General features: G+C 37.5%; 1 protein-coding gene across 2 annotated transcripts in view; it reads left to right on the forward strand.

Moving 5' to 3' along the window:
- Positions 1–18,796, forward strand: part of LOC145688370 (uncharacterized) — a 64,894-nt gene that overhangs the window by 33,445 nt on the left and 12,653 nt on the right. For both annotated transcript variants that reach the window (XM_081762527.1, XM_081762528.1), the window contains exons 5-7: positions 5,176–5,310; positions 14,095–14,343; positions 16,854–17,017. In XM_081762527.1, coding sequence (XP_081618653.1) covers positions 5,176–5,310; positions 14,095–14,343; positions 16,854–17,017 — 548 coding nt within the window. The remainder of the gene's footprint in view (positions 1–5,175; positions 5,311–14,094; positions 14,344–16,853; positions 17,018–18,796) is intronic.

Genomic DNA, 18,796 nt, shown 5'->3' on the forward strand with positions numbered 1-18,796 from the left:
TGCAAGACTACATAATATACATGTAAATTTTCAAGTTACCAGGGGTTCCTCGAGGATAAATTGATAGCGTTACTGTGTTTGGCACGAGAGACACCGCGTTCGATATCCGGTGAAAACTCATGGGCTTCGATTTCTTATTGGGTTGTTACGTCTTTTGTAGTTTCAATATTGAGATGGACGTTTCATTTTTCTAACAATCAATAAATATCACTAGAGAAAAAATCATAGATTTGTTCATTGTAACTAAAAGTATTTAGTCCCTCAACTACAAGTATTATTATTATTATTATTATTATTAACAAACTTTCCTCTGCGGATCATTTCGTATAATATTTATTGACTTTTGTAAGTGTATAATGATTTTGTCATTAGTAATTTATTAACTGTCTTAAGATCTATTCAGAAAAGAAATTCTCCTTTGTGTTCAATAATTTGGTTGTGTTATTTCCTGTCATATTTTCTTAAATATGTGCGTTCTCAATAATATATATACAGAATGGTGGAAAAGTAGCTCTCTAGTTTAAAATTCTTATAATTTATTTCTTAATTATATTTCTTAAAAGATATAAATATAAGAAAGTGTATAGCATGAGGTTTTAATTTAATGCTCGATATAGCCACTAGCATTGCCATCAGCTTCTCAGGCCGCTCGGGAACGTCATCGACTGATTTCATCAGGAACTCTTGTTGGATTTCTAGACATAACTTCTCGCATTCGCCCTTCAGGTTCATCCATAGTCGTTGGTTTGGTAGCGTAGACTTGCTTTTATTAACCAACCCCAAAGAATGAAATCGTAGGGTGTTAAGTCTGGGCTTCTGGTTGGCTTCTATTGCGAAGAATGAAGGGACCCACAAGCCTGAATGTCCGCTTCCCTGGGAGATGGATTAGTCGTCATGGTCCTCATGGGTGTCCAATTAAAAGCCCTGGTTTAACACCCTACGACTTTTTTATTTGGGGTGGTTGAGAAAGCAAATCTACGCTACCAGACTAATGATTTTGGATGAACTTGAAGTGAAATCCGAGAAGTTATGTCTTCCATTCCTCAACAGTTCCTGATGAAATCAGTGCAGAGATTCTCGAGTGACTTGAGAAGCTGGTGGCGAATGCTAGTGCCTATATCGAATATTAAATGAACTTCCATGCTACATTCTTTCTTCTCTTATTCATTTCTTGTAAAAATTATAGTTAGGATATAAATTATAAGAACTTTAAAAGAGAGTGTCACTTGTGAATCACCTTGTATGATTAATTTTCAGAAAATAGTGTAACATGATCGCACTCGCAAGAAGTAGTACATTATAAGCACTTTCGCTAAATCATTTCATCGTATAGGGAAGAAGGATAGGTAGGGAGAAAGAACGAAGTAAAAGCTGTGAATATTCCAGGTAGGCGTCTCATTGGAATGCAAGGTCAAGTGTTAGTGTTAGGTAGATGGAGTTTAGTGGACGAAATACAGTGTTGTACGAGAGAGAAAGAATAATAAAGAGAAAAATTCGTATAGTGTAGGGAAAAAGAATTCAACAATAAAAGGGAAAAATAAAGCAGAATGAAAAGTGTGCGTGTGAGGGAGAAAGAATAATAATAATAATAAAATAAATCTGAAAAAAAAATGTATGGACACGAAATAAGGCAGTGAGGTAGAGTATTACAGACAGTTAAGACGATGGAGGCTTGCGGACAGCGTGGTAATGTATAAAGGTAACCAAGGAAGTTCTGTCGCTTTTTGTGGAGGTCTGTGTTCAATTCGCCCTTACACCGCGAGTGAATGCGAATGGAGATAAGGCGAAGGTCAGTTGTTCGTCTGGGTATATCCAACATACTACCTAGTTGTGGCAGTTCAGTTACACCGTAAACTTGCGTAAGGACAGAGTGAACATGAACCTCCACGGAGCGTTATAAGGGCGTATATGCTGTACGAGTTCAAACGGGGTCAAACGCCGCTGCAGCAGGACGGAAGATATGGCAGGCCTTTGATGAGGGTGTCGTGACTACGCAGACAGTGTAGCGGTGGTGGTTTAACAAGTTTAAGGACGGTGACAAAACATTCGAAGACGCACCACGTGTCGGAAGACCAGCATGTGTACAAAATGAAGATGTTCAGGCAGCAATTGAGGCGAACAGTGGCCAGACATGTGAGGAACTGAAACTATAATTCAGTGTGAGTGGAGAAACGATTCGGCAGCACCTCCGTCAACTTGGGAAGCACTACAGGTTGGGTCGATGGTCCCACATGATTTGACTCCAGGCCAGAAGGCAACGCGACCAAATACCTGTGTTTCTTTGCTGTCTCGTCTGATTAATGAGCCATTTATGGACAGGGTGTTGACATGTGATGAGAAGTGGATCCTGTACGAAGAAAAAAGTCGTCCTGTGTGTTTAGTGGACTGCTCGCGGCATAATGCATCGGGAACTGCTACCAGCTGGTCAAGAGTATCAATGCAACTGTGTACTGTCAGCAGTAGAGCCGTGTTCAAGAAAAACTCAAAACTCTGGAGCCAGCACATCTGAATCGCAAAGGGTTTCTCCTGTTACAGGACAACGCTAAGGTCCACGTAGCTAGAATGACCCGGGACACCATTCTGCGCCTTGGGTGGGAAACACTATTGCATCCGCCATACTCGCCGGACATTGCACCGTCCGATTATCATCTGCTCCATTCCTTGAACAATCACCTTAGAGGACGCCAGTTCAAATCCCTAGTAGAGGTGCAAAATGCATTTGCTACCTTCTTTGCTTCACGGCCCACCAAGTTCTACCACGATGGAATCTATGGCCTTCCAGAACGTTGGCAGAAGGTTGTCGATGCTGATGGGGGCTATTTTTGATCCTCCAGGTACGTCTTAGGTGATACATCGATGTTCGAAGGTGGTGCGTGATAAAGTGACAGAACTTTCTTGGTTACCTTTATATCATCCCAACTCCTCCTGAGGAATATAAAAGATCCTGGGGAAAGGTGTGGTCAAAATATTCTGTTGTCGTTGGTTGTGTGGTCCGGTACGGGTATATGAGGAATTCGAGCGCTGCAGGATATTGGTGATTATTGATGCGAATCCAAAAAGAATTATTTTTGGTAATGTGGAGAACTAGATAGCGGATGAATTTAAGAATGTAAATTGAGTTGCAAGAAAGTTTGGAGTGGAGGAGCTATGCCCAGTTAAACAGTACTTAGGAGAGAATCTATAGAGTTATTGTTGGAACAAATATAGATTCCCCGAATAGGCGATATATATATATATATACAGAAGGGCGGATCCAAGGGGGGGAAGCTACGGGGCTATAGCCCCCCCCCCGTTGACGCTCAGGTTTACACTGGATATAATGGGCTTCAACTCTGCTTTACACTGGATAAAACGGCAAATTATGGTTTAGCTACTCCCTTGATCATATCCTAGATCCGCCACTGTGTATATATATATATATATTAAATGCTGAAAATCGTATGTCTGCGTGTCATATACGCAGGATCTTAATCTGTTGCGACTCTCAACGTGCTCTGATATGCAAAGTAAACATGCTTTCGTCCAGCAAATCCTCGTATCATGTTGTCATAGATTATTAGCATAGGAATGTGAGCTGGTAATGAAAAGGCATACCGTGCAGCGAAAGTTGTTCCTGCCCATGAAGTAAGAGAGCTTCATCTCCCCGTATCCGACACGGATTTGTGTTTGCTATTTACTTCTCCGTTGCATCAGCGCTGGCAGCTCGAATGGGATCAGGCTATCAACAATAAATTACTTGTATTCAAACCTGCACTTGATGTATGGAGCACCAGCTCAAGATCTTTTCGACAGAAGGAACTAATTCTATCTCATTCACATTCGATATTCACACTTAACACATGCATTTCTACTTTGTGACGAAGACCCACCATTGCATGCAGCCTATGGAGCTAGACAAAGCATTCATCTGCCTGTGCATTGTCCTCATCGTGCTCAGCTTCGAGCTGACTTTGCCCTACCAGCAGACTTACGAACATTTCTTAGAGATGATTACCGAACGATCACTCAAGGGTTTTTTTAAAATTATTTATTTATTTTTTTGTGTGTGTTTCTTCGTCATCTTCGTGTCTTACCTGCATTGTGTTTGTTCCCTGTCTATTATCACCCAACGCATTTTTCGTTTCCAGTTCAGTTGACAGTCCCGAGAAGTATTGACTTTATTTATCTTTCATACTATCTGGGAGCTTTCTTTGCCTTTGCCGCGTAGCCCACGCAAAATATTAATATCTCACTGTTACTAATTTTACCCTAATACATTTTTCACTGTGTGGATGTTTTCTGTATTATTTTCTTTCATGTCAGATTTATTACTGAATTTTAGATATTGGCGTAAAAAAAAAAAAAAGAAAAAGAAAAGAAAGAAAGAAAAGAAAAGAAAAGAAAGAAAGGAAAAGAAAGAAAAAACTTCGCAATATAACGCACAAACTTCAATCCCTTACAAATTTTGTGGACAGATGAGGCAGATAAACGGTCACGTAAACAAACACAGTTGTGTTTATGGATCCCTGGTGTCACTGTTTGGGATGGTATTTGGAGTGGTAGTGTAGTAGGACCATTCTTTCTTGAAGGAACTCTTACCAGCGACACACGCTTTCAGATATTGCAGGAAGTTATGATTCCAGATCTTGAAAATAAACCTCGTTAGGAAAATATTCAGTTCACGTGGCAACACGATGAAATAGCGCCTCACTTTGGTGTTGCTGTGAGTGATTTCTTGTATCAACAGTTCGATGGATGGATTGATCATCATGGTGCGACAGATTGGCCACTCCGTTCATGTAACGAAACACCATGCAACATCTCCATGTGGGACATTGCCAAAGGCAAGATGTTTTCCAGGCAACCGCAGGGTTTGGATCACTTGAAACAGTTAATTGAACAATCATTCAAAAGACTGGATTCAATCCTCAATTTCATCATAATATTTGCAAATCATTGTTGAAGAGATGTACCATGTGCATGGTGGGAGAGAGCTTGAACAGTATTTGTAAGTACAGTAAAGATTGTCAAGTCACCTAGCTTCTTCAATTGAAACTGTAATCTCGTCCTATATATCCATGCTGCTGAGAGAGGCGTAAATATGAATCAATCAATCTATGTAAAAGTTGTGTAAAGATTTTTGAGTTGTTAATCTATTTTTAAATATTTATTCGTAGTATTTTTTTCTTCTTTTAGGACACACTCCGAGAAGCTGGTTGCTTATTTAGATTGCAGAATCTTTTAACTTACCCGAAATTTTCTGTGCAACTTGCAGCTATCAAAGCTATAGGTAATCTGGCACTAAACCAAGAAAATCAGAAAGAGCTTAAGGTAAGAACAAGACTTGTTTTAAAATACAATAAAATAAAAATACAGTCTACCATAATTAATAGCAATAATTAATATTAATGCTGCTATAATTAGTAGCAGAGCAAAATAAAATTATAGATGCTCTGCTTTAAATTTATGATTTGAAAATATAAAAAGGTTAACGGTTAGGTTTTATTTCGATCAGCGAATATTAATCTATATTAATCTAGTAGTAAAGCTTTTGCAAATATTGTTCATGTTCAGATTTATATTTGTGCACATTTCTTGGGGTGGGGATGGTGCTTTGTTGTGTGTAGTGAAGAAACAATGATTTAGTAACCTCCACTCAATTTTATAACAAGATGCAACTATCTTTGCTATTATTGATAATATAATGTGTCAATTAGTGTTTAAAATGCTATCATTTTGATCAACCTATTTCGTAAGGTGTCGCTTTATCTTTTTTGCATTGACTATTAGGATTTTATACGATATGATAAATGAAGGAATATCCGAGTTTTTCTCACATCTTCCCCTAGAGTTACGAATTAAACGTTGTTTTTTCCATTTATTATATGAAATGTTATTCGAGCTTCTGATGTTTTCTCTGGGTAGTCCAAACTCAAGAGTAGTAGTAATACAGTCTATATGGTGTGAGGGGCTGAGCATCATCTCAAAAGTGGAAGAGAGTCTGGTCGATGAGGGGTTGATTCTGTAGCATAGTCGTTAACGCAATAACATGGTAATCTGGACACCTGGTTTCTATTTGTGGTCCAGTTGTGCATTTTCCCACTCTTTGAATATAGTTCCATATCTGAGAATATACTTTAATTGCTATAATCATTGCTCATCCGGCAACCGAATGGTTAATACACTTGGTATTTATTTGCTTATGTACCTGATTCCTAGTTCGGTTCTCGGTAATGATCCAATTAATCTAGGATCATAAAACAGTTAAAGGGTTTTGTGAATTTAGAAGTGATATGGTTACTACACTCAACTGAAAAAGACAAGTCGCCTAATTTTATGTAGATTATCCGGTAAACACATCAAATCCAATTAATTGAAAGTTAATTCAGTTTTGAATAAAAGGGATTACATAGGGTATCCTCCATTACTGAATGTAGGGGTCTTTAATACTATCATTTGAAACTCCATTCCGCAGAAATCTCATCCATTATGAAACTCCCATAAAATCTAAAACTTTTACCTTTTCTGATACACCGTAATGTAAGGAGACAAAAATTTAAGAAAGAAAGGAAATAATGCGATCGGAAGAAAAGGAAAAAAGTAGTTTAATTTTCAGTGGAGTTTCGATTGAGCACCTAGTACTAGCTGATTGAAATCACACCCTAATAGGTGAAGCAGCACACGAGATATGAAGGACATCTTAAAAACTGAATTAGGGTTGGAAGGAAGTCCTACGATAATAAAAGCTTAAAATACTAAGTTTCTCTTATTTCAGATACGGAGTTCTCACAAATGATTTTTTAAAAATTATATTAAAAGGCGTTCTGGAATACATGCCGCACTGATGAATGTAGGGGACTTTGAGTACCAGTAATACGCAGCGTTGAGTCTTATTTCAGTAGAACATGACGTTAAAAAAATACTGAAATCCCAGTCCTCTTTTGAATCGTTGCTCTGTGCCCCTTAATATGATGAAGCAAAATTGAAAAATATGAGTCACTTTATCTTTAATGTACTATATGAATATAAGAATTTTTTGGTAACCAACAAAGTCGTTTAAAAGCGAAGTGAATTCTGTGATTCATAATCTACTGTCATCTAATTTAGTAATAGTTATTGTAAACATTACTCAAATAGACAGTTGATAAACATCTAAAATTCGCAGGTTGCTTATGTTAATACAGGGTGTCCACAAAATCTCTTTACAACTTCAAAATTTTATTTAACAAACAAATAATTGTGTATATCTGCGGAAATTATTAGAAAATCAAGAGTGGATGTTGAAGTTTCATTTACCTAATTTATACACTTCTATCAAGACGGTTTTCGATTTCTCGCCATGTTCTCTGTAACATAGCGCTGTCAATGGTGACAGTGGCATAGTTATCTCTTGCGTCATGTTACTGATGTTCCGTATCTTTGTTCAATACAAAATATCTTTAAAATCTACAGAAGAAAGTCCAGGAGAATGACGCCTAGTGAACGAAATGGCCAGGATTGTAGAAAAAATGACTTATGATTCGATTGCATATAGTCCTGCACCACGCATTCGTCTTTAAAATATCTCGGTGAAGTTCGTTCGTCACATAAAGGTTTCCTGAGCCCTAGCTCTCATATTATATGTGTTCAGCTTCTCTGAAACTTGGTAGGTTGCCTACCTCTAAAACCTACTCATCCTCTGATATTCGTTCCAGCATGTTAAGTGGAGACACTTTTTTTCTTGATATATCATTTGGGTCGAGTGCCTATAAGAATTACATTTTATAAGTGCACAATTGCAAGTTTGCGTGTAGGATCTTGGGCACTGTTGAACGTGGTAGCTGTAACTGTCTGACAGCAGTACAGATGGATTTTGTGTGAGTGCGAACAAAGGATTGTCTTACACTATCGAGAGCTTTTGAACTTGTCAAGAAACTTTGTGGTCAACCTGTATAAGATATACACCCTGTTTCAAAAATAATATACGTATTAGGAAGAATTACTTTGTCCAAACTATCGATCGCTGGGCCTCGGCTCGGCTATTGGAGAAACGAATACATAGTCTAGTTTATATTAATAGCCACTAGATGCCAGTTGTCTTCTGTTTTGCTTGGTAACCGTCATATCTTTAAAATGGTTACTCCGCAGCAGAAATCATTAGTGTGCTCGAGTTTGCGAAGTGCAATTCCTTGATTACAGTGCAAAGACGTTTCAGGTTGAGGTACCAAATTGATCCTCCAAATGGGTGGAACATTCGCAGATGGTATCGACAGTTTGTAGATACAGGATGTGTATGTAAAGGAAAGAGTCCTGGTCGCCCTCGTGTTCCTGAAGAAAATGTTGCACGAATTCAAACTGCTTTCCAACGTAGTCCTTCAAAATCAACTCGTCGTGCCAGTCGGGAGTTACAATTGCCGACAACAACAATTTGGCGTGTTTTGAGACGTCGGTTGGTTATGAAACTGTACAAGTTACAGCTGTTACAAGCTCTGCGTCCTGATGACAAACGCAAACGTGTGGCATTTTGTAACGAGATTCTGGATGCTGTTGACAATGATAACACTTTTGCACAACGCATCGTGTTCAGTGATGAAACGACTTTCCGTGTTAGTGGTCAGGTAAACAAACAAAATGTTCAAATTTGGGGCCTACAGAATCCATATGCAGTCATTGAACATGTACGAGATTCGCCCAAAGTCAATGTGTTTTGTGGGATATCCCGATCATCTGTTTACGGCCCATTCTTCTTTAATGGAAACACGGTTAACAGTCAGCAGTATCTTGCTATGTTACAAAACTGGTTGTTTCCGAGGCTGCATGAAGACAACTTCATTTTTCAACAAGACGGGGCACCCCCTCACTGGAGTCGCCAAGTGTGTGAATATCTAAATGAAACTCTACCGAACCGTTGGATTGGTCGTCAAGGAGCTGGCGACTTAGCATGTCTCAGCTGGCTTCCACGGTCACCGGATTTGGCACCCTGTGACTTCTTCCTGTGGGGTTTCGTTAAAGACAACGTTTATGTACCACCACTCCCACAGAACCTGGAAGAGTTGAAGAACCGGATTCGTACTGCCATAACATCAGTGACGCAGGACATGCTTGCCCGAGTATGGAAGGAATTTGAGTATCGATGTGATATTGTTCGTGTCGCTGATGGAGGAGATATTGGACATCTGTAATTTGAACTTTGAACTGTAATTTGAACTTGAGAGGTTCGTAAATATGTGTGTAAAATTTCATATTCGTATGTCTTAAAGTTTAATAAATATATGCATTCGAAATACGTATATTCTTTTTGAAACAGGGTGTATATTTGAAGAGATGTACAAGCAGGAGGTGTGAAGTGGCACCAAGTAGAGGTTGAGAACGGTGGAACGGTAAAAGAAGGTGGAGAGGTCTCTTGAATACCAAGACCCCGCGGGATATTGGAACGGAAGAAGATTGATTGAGCGAGTGAGATGTTTGTAGGTTTTGAAACTATGTTCGTTTTTATACCTCCTGACTCGGTATGATATATTCTTAATATTTTATTGGATTACTTAGTTATTAACAGTGTTCCAGATACAACCTTATGAAGTCATTTAACACTGGAAACATTAATAATTGAAACTGGAAGTTGGGAAGGAAGTTTGCCAGAGTTTATTAGGGCATTTCAAAATCATTTGAACGATTTCAGTTTATTATGTATTCTTTGTAAACTGTCGAAACAAGACATAATTTCACACAAATGTAATGGAGTTGTCCAAGTTTAATTGGTAGTGGCTAACATGAAGCTGACAAATCATAAATGCTCAGTGTGAGCATCTTTATTTACTCGATACACGTCAGTCTGGTAATCCAATTGTAGACTAACACATTTCGACATGTTCTCATCAATGATTTGTACTGCAGCATGAATTTAATCTTGCAGTTGACGCACATTGTGCGGAGTGGTGAATTCTAGACATTTGTGGTATACACTGTTGTCAGAAGGGAAATATTCAATGGCATTGACAAACTAGCGTAGAAGATATTGTTTTCTGTTAGCTGCACGTCCCATACGTCTGTGTGGCAATCTCTCGTTCACCACGTTTTCTCTCTCATTGTGTCAGTGGCATGGATCTTCATCCAGCTGATGGATAGTGACGCATAAGCTATGTAGTAGAATGTTCAAGAATGTTTCATCAGTTACGGCAGATACGGGAAAAGAATACCAAAGACTTTCGACGTGGGGGTGACACAAGATGCATTTGTTTTTGGCGGAACATGTACACATTCGACAACTTTGAAGATTCTTAGTCCCCAAATACAACAATTTTGCTTGATCACTTCACAACTAACTAAAAGAGCTCCTTCGTAGTTAAGCGGTTAGCATACGCGCCTTTTGCGTGGGAGATTCGGATTCGATTCCTGACGGGAGCTCATATGGCTCGAATCCCATATTAAGCTGTAGATCTACGTCTCATATAGCCTTGCTGCTGCAAGGGACGATGAACACCAAATCAAATCAACAGCTAACGAAAAAATGCATCCTCATTATTTTTTGAGAAGATCACTGTAGACTTCTAAGGATTATGCTGTAAAAATTCACTATTCCTCTTGATATTCACTTGAGACGTTGAAGGTCCGCCAAACTATTTATACTTACAAAGACAGTCTATTCGTAAAGAGTTGATCATACCATCTTTTAGTTCATTACTGGTAGTTCTTTATTAAATCGTGCAAGAGATTGACTCGCATATTCAATATAGATCAGGTCACGTGAAATTGTAAGATGCAAAATGCTTTCTCCTCTCTATTAGTAATTTTACATCTAGCCAATATGCTAACTGTATTAAAATACGAATTATGGAACCAATTATTATTATTATTATTATTATTATTATTATTATTATTATTATTATTATTATTATTATTATTATTATTATTATTATTATCAATAATAGTAATAAAAGTTTTACGGGGTATTTGACCACTAGAAATATTTATTCCTCATGCAAATTTTCTTTCATAGTAGACATTAATCCCAAAAGCAGTATATCTGAAGTTACAATTCTAAAACTACAGGGTGTCCAATATACAATGCAACCTGGAGTTTGGGATAGTAGAACTTTTGAACCGGAAGCGGTACACAAATAATGGTTATACCAAAATGAAACCTTGTTCATGCATATATTTGTAAACTAGGAAGCAACGATTGAAGTATACTAGGAACCACACAGTGTTGCCAGATGTAACCGAAGGTGTAAATCAATTTTTTTACAAGTCACGTAAATTGACTCATAACTCATAGGTATAGATGTTCTGTCGTTAATTTTCAGTTTGTATAGTTGGAGTAGCTTCGAAACTATGGAATGGAAAAAAGAATTTTTCGTTTCCACCGAATTGCATTCTACATTATGCAATTCCTGAAAACAATGAAAAAGAAACTTTGAAATTATCATGATAAAATTTTACTTACATGCACCCGGCAACATTGCTGTTCATCACGATCTGAATTGTCAGTTCTACGGCAGATTCTGGAACTGCTCCAGTTTTGATTCAATGAATAGCAGTGTTGCCGGGTCCATGTAAGTAAAAGTTTTATCATGATAATTTCAAAGTTTCTTTTTCATTGTTTTCAGGAATTGCATAATGTAGACAGATTCTTAACACACATTTTGATGCACTGAAACATCAGCACTGTTGTCAATTCAGAATGTTAATTTATGGAAACCATGTTTTCTCTAGTAACCCCTTACAAAGGCCTCATCCGATTAGTTATCAATAGGAACGAAAAATTCTTTTTTCCGTTCCATAGTTTCGAAGGTACTCCAACTATACAAACTGAAAATTAACGACAGAACATCTATACGTATGAGTTATGAGTCAATTTACGTGACTTGTAAAAAAAAAATGATTTACACCTTCAGTTACATGTGGCAACATTGTGTGGTTTCTAGTGTACTTCAATCGTTGCTTCCTAGTTTAAAAATATATGCATGAACAAGGCTTCATTTTGGTATAACTGTTATTTGCGTACCGATTCCAGTTTAAAAGTTCTACTATCCCAAACTGCGGAATACATTGTATATTGGACATCCTGTAGACACTATCATTATATTATTTTAACAAAAGAGACACTGACCAAAGCTTAAAACCCACTTTATTTTAAATTATAATTTGTAACTGTTTCGGATATCTAGCATATCCTTCTTCAGACACTATCGAAAATAAATGAAAATACAGACATATATATAAATATTGTTATGAGCCATGAATAGTCACACTATCATTAGAATAACCTACCTCAGATTTCGAACCTGTAACCTTCCTATTAGCTAGCAGAATGATACGCTTTCACTAACGATACACGAGGTGGTATTGGAAAATTTCTAGATAGTTCTGGAACTCACCATCAGATGGTAGCGCAGCCCTCCCCAAAAATCTAGTGGCTAGTGAGTGCGCCTTTAGCTGCTGGGGTTCCGGGTTCGATTCCTAGTGGTAGCGCATTGAATGCATTGCGTTTGTTCAGATACACCTTAAACTGTAAGTCCACGTCTTATATAACCTCAGTGCTGACAAGAGATGCTAACAAACAAAAACAGATGACAGCACAGTAAGAGAGACCTTCATACATCAGTGTTTTAAGACACATTGTCTTATGTACATCGGGAGGTGCAAGTGGTGCTACTCTGACCATGTATATTACTAGATCTTGAATTTTATTATGTACAGCAAGTGACCAGACGGAGTGTCAGTAACGAGTTTTACTGCAAGGTTTGAGGTCGTTTGAAGGAGAATATTAGATGGAAGCGACCGGATATGGCACACTGAAAAAAGGATGATGGACAATAGCAGTGGAACACATATGTGAACTTTCCTTAAATGTGTGTTTCTCCTCAGAAACAACAGGGCTTCAGCTCACCCCCCATCCTACTTGCCAAGTTTGGTCTCCTGTGGATTTCACTGTTTTCCTGAAGAGGAAGATCCAGCCACCATGATGGTCGTTTTTATGGCACCGTTGCCGAAATCAAGCGTGAATTGCAGAAATTGCAGAATGGATTTAATACGTTTCTAAAATAAGACTTCGAGGTTTTATATCAGAAGTTGCAGGAGCTGTACAAGAAGACCGTTTTGAGGGTGATAATTTTTTAACGTAGATAAACAAAATACTTTATATTAAACAAAACCAGTCTCGAAATTTGTTGATAGACTCCTTCTACGTTGTTCTAGAGAGAATGCCATTTGCCTTTTATCTTTAGGATAAGAGAAACTATGCTGGAATTGGGCATATCATTCGGTAGTTACAGATCCAAGTTGAGTTTTAAGTTTGAAAGATCGTGTGTTAATTCTTACGATACGACATAATTGTTATATATAGTTAAAAAGAATTGTAACATCAGAACTTTTGCCATGCGAAATATTGAAAATCAATTTTGTTTACCTCAACAGCACGCTTGTTTATTTCTCTCATCAAACCAAAGCAGAGTACTACAGCTAAAGAATCTTCACTTCTTATATTTCGTAAATAACTCTTTAACGACAACAACAACAACAACAAAAGAAAGAAAGAAAAGAAAGTTCAACAACAAAAAAGTGTTAATTTTGGAAAGTAGGTCATTGGACAGTTATAAAATACTATTAAATTAACTAGTAGGTTTCAAATTTCCTTATAGTGCAGAAATTGAGTTCCCGACGTCATAAACAAGTCTCTAGATATTTAGGCTATAACGAAAGATTTCGAATAATTATTGTTGTATTTAACATTTTGTAGACACTAATTAACTTATTTTCTAATTTGTTTATATATATTCTTTATTTTCATTTAGTTAATCGGTAAAGAAAAGTGTGGTGGGGAGATTCGTAAAGACCCTTAAGGGTACACTTAATTTCATGTGTAACTTAGTGTAACTGTACTTTTCTTATAAATTTGGATGCATCTTTAGCGAATCTTACATCAGTTGAAAATCTATGTGGTGAACTCTTTTAAAACTAATTATTTAGTTGTAATTAGAGAGCTACCTTAATTCCCAGCATTACTTAGGAACAACGTATAAAATAATTTCAAAGTTTAACTTATTGTTTTATGCTGTATAAAGAAATGTCATATTGTTTACCGTTTGTGTACATAATGCAGGAGTCAATATTTCATTTTTCGTATTTACTTTTCAGAATGCAATACCTATATTGTTGGCTTTTGTGACACGAGAACATCCAAATGAGAAACTTCTTCTAAACGCTTTAGTTACGTTAACTAATATTGCGGCGCTTCCTGACTGGCACGATGAATTCTATGCTGTTCTTCATTTGTTATATAATATGGTAGACTCTGGAACTCCTCAGATTAAACTTCAATCTTTGAAACTTCTGGTGAATCTCTCCTGCAATGAAGATATGGTTCCTAGCCTTTTGGCTGCACAGGTAAAACACAGTTTTCTTTTGTTTCATTTGTTGTGTAAGCTTCATGTTCCTTTTTTACTTCCTGAGAATTCTACCAATTAAAATAAGAAACTGATACAAATCCCACTACATCCATGAATTTACGGTGAAATTATATGGTCATAGGCACTTTGTTCTTAAGAAAAAGGCAAACTTGTACGTTTTTAATTTTTTGTATTCCACGTAGAGATAGTGGATTTCTGCCAATGGGACAGTAACAACTAAAAATAAATTTAAAAGCTCTATAATTAGGACGAGGTTTATGGTAAATTGAATATGTATTAAGACGTTCAGTTATACCTTTCTGTATTTTATTTTTATTTTCAAATATTCTTCAAATCGACACCTAATTGTATTGTTGTCATTAAATATTTATCTATGGACAGTGAGCAACACCTTAGTAACACTGATTACTGAGCTAAGTATTTTTAAAGAATTTGGTGTACCGAAACTCCTTTATATATTTACCCTGTCTATCCGTATGTCCGTCGTCCGGGAGACAAAAAATTTTAAGAACAACTATGATTTTTGATCTCAGATATTTTTTGCCAGAATGTAGGGGGTCAAAAGTTAAGAATAGTCTAATTCATTGGAGGAGGTGATACGTGTATTCAAACTGAGGAGCAAAAACGATAATAAATAGCGAAAAGCGCTTCCCAGCGATAGCTTAAGCGTCCTTATAAATGCATTTCATCTCCATCCTTAACTTTCTACTAAAATCGCAAGTGATAGAAATCCACTATAACTTCCGCTTTCAATATTGATCTACATAAACAGAAATAAGAAGCGATAACGAGAAACATTTATTATTATTATTTTAGAATAGATTTAGTGTTCCAAGAATAGATGCCATCTACTCTCTTAACCCTTTATTCAAACCAGGAGGTATAAATTAACAATTTCTGATTTTAACGTTGATCGCTATAGAGTAAAATGGTTGAGTTGATTTTGAATTTAACGCCCCTTTCAGCAGCGAGGCTATATCAGAGACGGGACCTACTGATTAACGTGGAATCCGAACCACATGTGCTCCAGCCTGGAATCGAACCTGGGTGTCCTACGCCAAAGGCGCGAACACTAACCGCTTAGCCACGAAGGAGCTCTAGAATAAAAATGGTAATAGATAGGGAGAAGCGGTTTTCTGCAACTAATTAAGTGTCCCAAGAATATATTCTATCTCCACCCTAATTTCTCTAATAAAACTGAAATATACTACCATTTCCGGTTTGAATATTAATTGAGACAATATAACGTCATACTAACCAACTCCTTGACGCGCTGTACACATGACAATGCTACTTGTAGAAGTATTACAGCGAGAAATTGTTATTATTCTTTTTTTTTAATATTTAAAAAAAAATGTGGGAAAGTTGGGGCGTAGCCAGTTTCCTAAAACTTACTGAGGAAATATTTCAAATAAAAGGTAGGCGGTGTGAAGGTCTCGACTCGAGGTGACTTTGAGGTAAATGATCAAAGCTCAGAACACCTTTACTGCATTGATCGCAGGTTTTACTATGCTGAGACCTTATGCCTTGTGACACCCACTGAGCAAAGACAGTGGATAGTCAGGATAGCTTGAAGCACTGAAGACTCAACTTGTCATCCTACCAACTAGTCACTGGTTGGAACGATGTGCGGTAGGCTCACTACCATTACCCACAGCAAATCTCTCCCACCATTTCCTGGGAAGTTGCTAATATCCTTCCTAAGAATGGTAATGGGATACGCCCATTGTGCGATGGGCCTAAGTTCATCTCCTAGCTGTATCTGTTGGTGAAGGGAACTCTGTAACGAATAGAAGTCTACTGGTAGACCTACTGTCGGTACTGGGGTATTTAAGGCAAGTTTCAGCCCCACTTTGCCCCAGCGGTGCCCGGAATCCTCCAAACACCACCAGATAGTGAATCCCACGATTTGACCACAACCTGGCATAGTCCAATCTATTATGGGAGCGTGCTGAAACCAGCAAGAGCCAACCTACCTCACGTTACAGCACAGGTACCACGGAACAGTAACATAGGTAATTCGTCCATTTATGAGTGAGACTGACTTTTCCTCCTCCGGTTTGGATGTAAGGCTCTATATCATTCGACTTCGGCACATACATGAGGTGATACAGCCAGCACAGCGCTCCGGGCACCTTTACCCCAAATTTGCCAGGTACCATTTTTACAGAGACTGGGTGAACCCCTGAGCCACATTCAAATATAGGTTACACGAGAAATAGTTCTCTCTTTCACCGAGACTCTTAATATTTTAATAGTTGTTTTGAAATCATTATAAAAGTCAACTTTTTTAACAATAGAAATTAAGAGTAAAATTTTCCAAAATAACATTCCAATATAATATTTTGTTCATTCTTCAGCAATGATCGTAGTCTTCAAATAATTATACAAGCTGTATTTGTGATAGCATTGTCGTGCATGGATTACTGATATGCTGATAAACTACTTGCGATGAGTAACAAATTTATGTTATATACATATTTACAGGCACCCAGAAGGTTGATATACCTGTTAGACCCTTCGACAAATGAAGAAATCTTGCTGCGGGTAGTGACACTATTAGCAAACCTAACAACAACTGCCAAGGAATTGAAACTGGATCCAACCATCGATCTTCCAGCGGAAGACAAAGCAGCTTCACCGGAAACAATGTGAGTTTTAATGAGTTTTTATTATTTTCCCGTGTATATTTAGGCATATTATTGATTTTTGTGGTTTGTAGAATGTATAGTAATCAGCTTAATTTCTCTGCTGTTGTAATGTAGTGAGAATTACGAAGTTTATACTCTGGTTTGGAGCCAATTACGAAAGTTGTGCTGTAACAACAAAAGCTCATATTTCTTTCATGTTTCTGGTACGTGAATTTTGATTGAGTGAGTGGAAGTTTAGTACGAATATACCCGATTTGTCTGTAGTGATTCTGGAGCAAGAGATATGAACAAAAGCGACTTTGACCGAAAGGCTGCTATTCAATATTTGCTGGCATGATAGAGGAATATCTCAGTTAGGGTTAGTGACAGAGTTGGATGAGAGGCTTTTCAAATATATTACGATAATCATACACTTTAGTACCATATTTCAATTATGCACAACTGACAAACTGAGATAATGCGCGTATTTGTAATTGTGTTTGATACTGGGAAATTTTCTGTAAGCTTAGGGCTAATACGGTACAGAATTATAAGGGCCTACGTCTAAAAAAAAATAACTTTTGGAAATTTTGAAATTCAACTTAATTGGATTTCAAATGATGTTGAAATTTCGTAACTGCCGCAAAATTGTTTTTCCTGTAGTATTCATCACCAATTGAATAAAATTGTTATGGCTTGAGTTCAAGCTTAGCTCTCCCTGCTAGTCTAGTGGCTAGCGTATGTCTTTGGTGCACATGGTCCCTCGTTCAATTCTCGATGAGAGAGCATTAAAATTTAAACGCATTACGGTGATTCAGTTCCACCTTAAATTGTAGGTGACGTTTCATATAGCCTCGGTGCTGAAAAGGGGCTCTAAACTTCAACAGACAACAAGTTCATGCTTCTCGGGAAATCAAGTGTTGCATTCTATCATTGTATTGTACACGGTGTACCATAAGTCACCGTAACCCTAAATGGTACTGCTTACTATCTAGTGATCTAATGGATCTGTGTGAGCTTCATCGTTGTCCTTGCAGAGTCGCGTACATGTTCAGGTCCTGTGCGACATTTTACATAGTTATAATTACTCCGTCATAGTGATTTACAACCACTTGTTCTTTGATGTTTCCCTACAGGCTATCGTTCTGTGTAGTTAGGTCAAGAGTTTTGTGGAGGCCATTGCAGTGTTAGAGATCTACAGTTAATATATCCTCCAGGGATGCTGGTTAGGAGTTTACGAATAAGTTCGGGTGCAACGAACTGGGCTTTTTTTTTTCTTTTTTCATAGTTTAGTTAGTTTGGGTATTGACTAATTTTGAAGAATCTCCAGACATGTTGCTCAGTCAAGAGGCTCTTAAAAGAAAGGAGAAAGAAAGGAACTATATAAGTTGCAGCAACATCCCATAGCATAACATGTGGAGGATGATGTTCTGACTCTAGTCTCAAATGCGGATTACCCTTCTTCCCGAGAACAGTATTGTAAGCACGACTGCTACACTAAATTGTAGTCTTCACTAAAATGTGGACGTTTTCGAAGAAAGAGTGGAAACTACTCCAGTAATAAAGCACATGTTTCTCCGCGTTTCTGCATATCATTAACAGTAAGTTCACAGACGAAAGTCAAAACGACCTCATGTTTAAGTAGTACTTTATGTGACGACGACAGTGTCGAATATGGAGTTCTGATACCCGTTTGCATATCTGTGTACGAGGTGCAAGTTGGATGGACTCGGAAACTGTAGTATATGTATTCAAATTGGTGACTAGTCTACTATTTTTTGGGACAACCTTTGACGCTTC

The sequence above is a fragment of the Thermobia domestica genome, chromosome 6, assembly GCF_964235325.1.
Source record: "Thermobia domestica chromosome 6, izTheDome1.hap1.1, whole genome shotgun sequence".
Taxonomy (NCBI): Eukaryota; Metazoa; Arthropoda; class Insecta; order Zygentoma; family Lepismatidae; genus Thermobia; species Thermobia domestica.